Source organism: Micropterus dolomieu, linkage group LG23 (assembly GCF_021292245.1).
Source record: "Micropterus dolomieu isolate WLL.071019.BEF.003 ecotype Adirondacks linkage group LG23, ASM2129224v1, whole genome shotgun sequence".
NCBI classification, from domain to species: domain Eukaryota; kingdom Metazoa; phylum Chordata; class Actinopteri; order Centrarchiformes; family Centrarchidae; genus Micropterus; species Micropterus dolomieu.
This window is the reverse complement of record NC_060172.1, coordinates 31,498,936-31,505,882: the sequence shown is the minus strand read 5'-3', so window position 1 is coordinate 31,505,882 and position 6,947 is coordinate 31,498,936. Positions and strand designations below refer to the sequence as shown.

The 6,947-nt window shown below is 41.0% G+C and overlaps 1 protein-coding gene across 1 annotated transcript in view; it reads left to right on the top strand.

The window, feature by feature from the left end:
* The window catches only part of LOC123963788, a 63,192-nt gene that overhangs the window by 39,881 nt on the left and 16,364 nt on the right, over positions 1-6,947 (top strand). Inside the window, 4 exon segments of the mRNA XM_046040833.1 lie at positions 5,453-5,700; positions 5,789-5,937; positions 6,148-6,276; positions 6,357-6,518. Of these exon segments, the coding sequence (XP_045896789.1) occupies positions 5,453-5,700; positions 5,789-5,937; positions 6,148-6,276; positions 6,357-6,518 (688 nt within the window).

The following is a 6,947-nucleotide window of genomic DNA, read 5'->3' as shown; positions in this document are numbered from 1 at the left end:
TACTCATACAGAAACCCTGACACCTTTGTTCTGCCGCGAGATGATGTCAACGGCATTCAGTCTCTCTATGGTCAGTACTAACTGGCTGGATCATCCATGCCTGTTTATATAAGTTTGTTGCAATGAGATGCTGACTTTATTTAACCTCCAGGTCCAAACCCTGACAAGGACCCTGTTAAGCCTGGACCTAAGCCTCCAACCACCCCTGATGCCTGTGATCCAACCATGGTCTTGGACGCTGTCACCACCCTGCGAGGAGAGATGTTCTTCTTCAAAGACAGGTATCAGACATACTGTACGGTAGAATTCTAATGTTTATAATCCAAATTCTGATTAGCATTATGATTTCTCAAAATAAATGCCTGGCTTATGTACAAAATATTCTTGTGTGTACTCAGTTTCTTCTGGCGTAGCTACTCCCAGCGTGCGACAACAGAGCAAACTCTCATCAAAAACTTCTGGCCCAGTGCCCCCGTCAACATTGATGCTGCTTATGAGAACCGACGGTCAGACAGAATCTTACTCTTTAAAGGTACTGTACTTGTTCTCTGTATCTGCCTGAAGCTCCTAATCTGACACTATTTTTAAGACTACATTATTTACCTTGACATGCACATACTAAATGTATTTTCTTTTCATCTCTACACAGGTCAGAAAGTGTGGGCTTTCAGTGGCTATGATCCTGTACCTGGCTATCCTAAAAGTCTTAGCAGTTTTGGACTGCCAGGAAACGTGAGGAAAATCGATGCAGCGCTCTATGATGAGAAATCTGGCAAGACTCTGTTCTTTGTAGGCAACAAGTACTACAGGTGTGTTCAAAGTATAAATTTCTGATTTCAGTATGAGCTGCTCTTTACATTTCACCCTTCTTGAATGTATCTAATTACTGTCTGTTTCTTCAGTTATGATGAGGCCAAAAGGACTATGGACCAGGGATTCCCCAAGCGTGTGGCTCAGACCTTCCCAGACTTTCCCAGCAAGGTGACTGCAGCTTTCCAGTACAGAGGTGAGTAGCTTTTAAAGTTGATCTGGGTTTTCTAAGTCAAGTCTGATATGAGATATTCAGCCTTCTGACAAATGGATGAATGCTGAGAGTTACATGATGATTATTACTCTCATGTCTGTTGAACATGAAGCTACAACCAGGAGACATTTAGCTTAGCTTGGCATAAAACAGCCTTGAAATACAAGGAAACAGCTAGCCTGGCTCTATTAAGAGGTAACAAAACCACACCGGCTGGAAAGATCACTAATTATATCACTTTACGTTATGTTTAATCAGTGATAAAACCGAAGTGTAAAAAAGAGCTGACCGCCTCCTGGCTCCAGCTTCATATTTAGCATGCAGATGTGAGAGTGGTATTGATCTTCTCATCTAACCTGGCATTCATTAAATAAGTGTATTTCCCAAAATGCTGAACTTTCCATTTAGCTAGCCATAGAAACTAACATTGAGTCTCTGTTCTGCAGGTTTTGCTTACATCTACAGTGGACCCTACATGTTTACGTACAGCCTGAGGACGAGGAGGTTGTACCGTGTGCTGAGGAACAGCTACTTCTTGCCCTGCAATAACTTCTAGGCTAAGTTGTTTATGTAGCCACCCTGAATGAATGTAAACTAACTAGTACATATTAAATATTCATATGACTCAAAATGTAAAATTTTATACATTTAATTATATCACATTTAGTGCTGTAAACAAACAGTATTTAAAGAATGTATTAATAAAATGTGACTTTTAAATTTTTTGCCTACGCGTCTGTTATCTGTTGACACAACGCCCAGAAAGGCCGATTACAAAAGAGGTTTATCATCATCAAAGTTGCAAGAACAAGTATTAAATTAAATAAACAACAAGAGGTCCCATAAATCAACCCTGAACAACACATAATGACCCAAACAACAGAATAACAGGTCTGATGGGCTGGCCAAAATTAACAAAAGAAAGGGAAGCCATCTAGATCACCCCACAAAGGGCCACAGGATCTCTCTCTACCCTAAACCAACCTTAAACTAAACCTAAGCAAACTCAAATAAAGCCATAAAAACAGGACTACCAGACCCATCAGCACGCAAAAAATACAAACAAAATCAAACAAGATTCTTCATCACACAGATGAAGAGGATCTTTTCAAAGAGCAGTTCCTACGTAAATCAGGCACTTAAAGGACCAATGTGTAAGACTCTATTTATGAAAGATGGCAGAAATCAAATATATTCATGGTTATGTTATATTAGTGCATAAATGCCTGAAAATAAAAATTGTTGTGTTTTTGTTACCTTAGAATGAGCTCATCGTTAGTGTGCGAGTCCGATGTACAAATGCTCAGACCTTGCTGCAGCAGGCCAGGGTTCGAGTCTGACCCGTGGCCCTTTACTGTGCCCCCCTCTCTCTCCCACATTTCCTGTCTCTCTCCAGCTGTCCTATCATGAATAAAGACTGAAAAGTGTTTATTCCAGATATATGGAGCATAAAAACTGGATGCTGCTCCTCCAGGTTTAGTTTTGACCCTGGGTACAGAAAACAGACATATCCCAGATGACCTGAGAGGTCTAACGTAGCAGATCAGCAATGTAGTTTGGCCCAAAACCATTCAGTGCTTTATAAATCAACAACAGTATTTTGAAATCAATTCTCTGACAGACAGGAAGCCAGTGTAAAGACCTCAGAACTGGACTGATGTGAGCCACATTTTTGGTCTTAGTGAGGACTCAGGCAGCAGCATTCTGAAGTTGTAAAGACACCGTTACAGTGGTCGAGTCAACTGGAGATAAATGCATCGACAAATTTTTCCAAGTCCTGCTGAGACATAAGTCCTTTAATCCATGATATATTCTTCAGGCTGACTTTGTAATTGTCTTAAGTGTAATTTATACTTCTGCGTCGAATCGACAGCATAGGCTACGGGGCTACGCAGAGGCTACACCGTTGCCTGACATGCACCTCCTCACAAATGTAACTACACGTCGAGTCGACGCGGACCATAAGCACTGTGATTGGTCGTCTGGTTAGCCTTACAATGTGAAAATTCTGGCACATCCAATTGTTGATTTGTTCAATACAGTTACTCAGGGCCTGTATTGAATCATAGTCCTCTGGTGATATGTAACCATGTACTGTATGTAAATCTGTCTGTCATCTGCATATTTATGGTAAATTATTTTGTTGTTTTTCATAATCTGAGACAGTGGAAGCATGTACTAGATGTTAAACAGAAGAGGCCCCAATATGATAATAAACACAAACGGAGATATCTGTTTTTGCAAAAGAATGCAGTGCAATTTATTCTCATAAATACGGTTCCCCCTTTTCTCCGGTGCATAAGCGTTGTGTGTAAGTGCGCGTATAACCCACCAAACATGCTTCACACTTGGGTATATTTCTTTTTGTAGTTTTTTTGTCAGAATTTGCAGTCCTTTTCTTAATGCAGTCAGTACGTATTAATATTAATGAGCGGCGTTTAAAGGGTCAGGCAAGGAGCTTGCTCACATATGCCACATTTCAAGTTGATTGTGATTGATAAAGGGAAATCATCTTAGGACGGGTGTGCGTTTTATAAATTTGATTTTTTTTACGCCTGTGTTTTGGATGTACGCAACCTTTAAGAGTCTTTTTCTACGTACAGTTTTATAATTGAGACCCCAGATCAAGCAGACTAAATAACTGAATGACAGGCTAACTCCAAACATGATAAGGAAACGGACTGAAACAAGTATCAAGAACACAAAACTCAAATCCGAAAGACAGCTCAGACCAGGATCATGACATATTTATCATTTTACAGAATACATTTACCTTAATGTTATGATAAAATGACTGAAACGTCTAAGATGATGATTACAATATAATTAATATTAACTCACAAACATAACTCAGTTGTTATAGCTGTTAAGCTGTTGTGAAGTGGTTGGTGAGTAAAGTTGGACAGGATGATAAGCAATCTGTGGCATCTACAAATACTCCACAACCTTTCAGAGAGACAAGACACAGCTTGTCTGTGTTTGCTCACAAGGCACATCACTTGCTTCGTCTTATCAGTAGCAACAGTAGCCTGAGGCTTACAGAAGGCTGTTTGTGAGTAAGGACATTTGAATTCACAAAATACACCCTTAAAAATGTAAGTAGAATATCAAAATAAAAAATGAGAATATAACTTTTAGCGAGTGATGAAGAAATACGCAAATATGTTCAACACAAAAGGCAAATATTCAGTCAAGGTACCTTGGTCAACGCCTCCAGTTAATCTCTGTTACAGAGAAATCACTGTATGTTTAACTATGCAGCAGCACTGATAAAAAATTACTTAAAAATTACTTGCATCTGTATGAGTTTAAAGGTTGCTTTTGTCAGATGATATTATTGGCATTTTAGTATACACTTCACTTATTTTTTTAATCCAGTTAGTGCCTAAAAGATGATTATTTGATCTTTTGTTTCTGTATGTACATGTCATGTGTCAAATCATCATTGTTCTTCATAAATGTTGTTTAAGGTTTTGGGTTGGTGGCTAATCCATAAATGGATAGAATCACTGACTCAAGAAGGTAGTTACTCAACACGCCCACTCCCCAACTTATCTGTTCCTCAGCCTATATAACAACTGACTCCAGCACAGAAACACAAGTTGCATTCAGCGAGGAAGCATGAGGTCTTGCAGTCTGTGCATCGTGCTAAGCTTGGCAGTAGCAGTTTACTGCCGGCCAGTATTACAAGTTGCTGTGCAAGATGAAAGTTTTGCAGAGGTAAGTGTTTGCTTTTTCTTGTCATGCATTTAAAGAGGTCATATTATGCTCATTTTCAGGTTCATAATTTTATTTAGGGGTTGTACCAGAACAGGTTTACATGGTTTGATAAAAAAAATACAAAAAATCCTCGCATGTTTCAAGCTCGGGCCCTAAAAACACCATATCTTTGTCATACTGCACATTGCTGCAGCTTCTCTTTTCACCCTGTGTTGAAGGTTTTGTTTTAGCTATGGAGTGATACATCTTGTCTCTACAGGATCTTGGTTGGGAGTTGCACACGTGCAGTTCCTAGTTAAGGACTACTAGCCAGTCAGAAGCAGAGTAGCGGGTCGTGAGAAGCCCGTAAACACGGCTTCGGTTCAGCTGTATATGTTCCTCTTACCAGCTAAGCAACATACTTTAAGTTCATTGACTTTATGTCCATTGACTGCCTGGAGGGTAGCTAGTGTTTGGAAGTGAGAGGAGAGGCAGCAGGCGGACGTTTTGTCACTGTGTGCTGCAGCCACTCAGTATTTTTCCACTGGTGTTTTTGAGGGCGTTTGGCAAGCGTTAGGACGCGTGTTTCAATAAAGGAGAGGGGAAAAGCCAACAAGCATAATACCACCTCTTTAAGACATGTTCCAAGTGCTTTTTGGAAATATTATTCCCCAAATCCTAAACACCATTACTGACTACAAGGTATTAAATTCTCATCTTCTTTTGCAGAGCTACCTGAAGAAATTCTTCAACCTAACAGAGGAGACAGGTTCATCTGGCAGACAGGGGATCAGCCCGGTGAGCAGGAAGCTGAGTGACATGCAGCGATTCTTTGGTCTCCAGATCACCGGGACGCTGGATGCTAAAACCTTAGAGATGATGAAGAAGCCCCGCTGTGGCGTTCCAGACGGCAACATTGCCAGTTTCTCCACTTTTGGAGAAAACCTCAAGTGGACTAAGAACAGCCTCACCTACAGGTGAATGATCTGAAGAGAGAAAGTGTGTGAAACAGTAATTGTTGGAAGTCTATCAAATAATGTTCTTGACTATTTTTCTGTCCTACAGGATAGTGAACTACACACCTGACATGCCAGTGTCAGAGGTCGATGACTCCATAGAGAAAGCACTGCAGGTTTGGGCCAAAGTCACTCCTCTGAGATTCACAAGAATCAACAGTGGCACCGCTGACATCATGATCTCCTTTGGCCGCCTACGTGAGTACAAAGTATAACCTCTCCCTATGATCAGTTTATTGGTTGCGACGTCCCTTAAAGCATCTAGCTTTAACTACATGTGTTTCCTGAGTTTTCAATCACATTAGAAAGCTAATCAGTTGTAACAACAAGCTATCTGAAAACCCAGTTCTGAGTTCTCCAGATCTATTTTGTTTGCAAAGCTCAACATAAATTTGTTCTTGTTAACAGAGCATGGTGATTTTTACCCCTTTGATGGTCCTGATGGCACTCTTGCCCATGCCTTCGCTCCAGCACCTGGCATTGGAGGAGATGCTCATTTTGATGAAGATGAGACGTTCACTTTCCGCTCAAACAATGGTGAGTTTTTAATTTATGCGTTGTGTTTAAAAATTGCTCTTCACCCAGAACAACTGTATGTGTATCTGTTTCTGCTGTAGGCTACGTCCTCTTCATGGTGGCTGCCCATGAGTTTGGCCACTCCCTGGGCTTGTCTCACTCTGATGATCCTGGTGCTCTCATGTACCCAACGTACTCATACAGAAACCCCAACACCTTTGTTCTGCCCCGGGATGATGTCAACGGCATTCAGTCTCTCTATGGTCAGTACTAACTAGCTGGATCATCCATGCCTGTTTGCACAAAAAGCTAACAACATCACCAAAATCCCTGAATAAACTTTTGCAATAAACTCTTCTTTGGCTACGTTCAGACTGCAGGCCTTAATGCTCAATTCCGATTTCCTTCCCAGAATCAATTTTTTTTTGTCGGTTTGACCGCGGCCTGAAAGTGAAGAATAACACAACGTCACACGCAGCAGCACGCTGTTGAACAGAAGTAAACAAGGAGCCGCTGAGGTTAGCTCCAGTTAGCTCCTACTTGCCACCCTCCCAATTTTCACGGGAGTCTCTGTATTTCATTGTTCTCTCACGGGTCACATTTCTTCCAAATTATGACAAGTGTTCACAACAACTGCTCCACAACTCTCCCTCCCCTCCTCTCTCTCTCTCTCTCTCTCTCTCTCTCTCTCT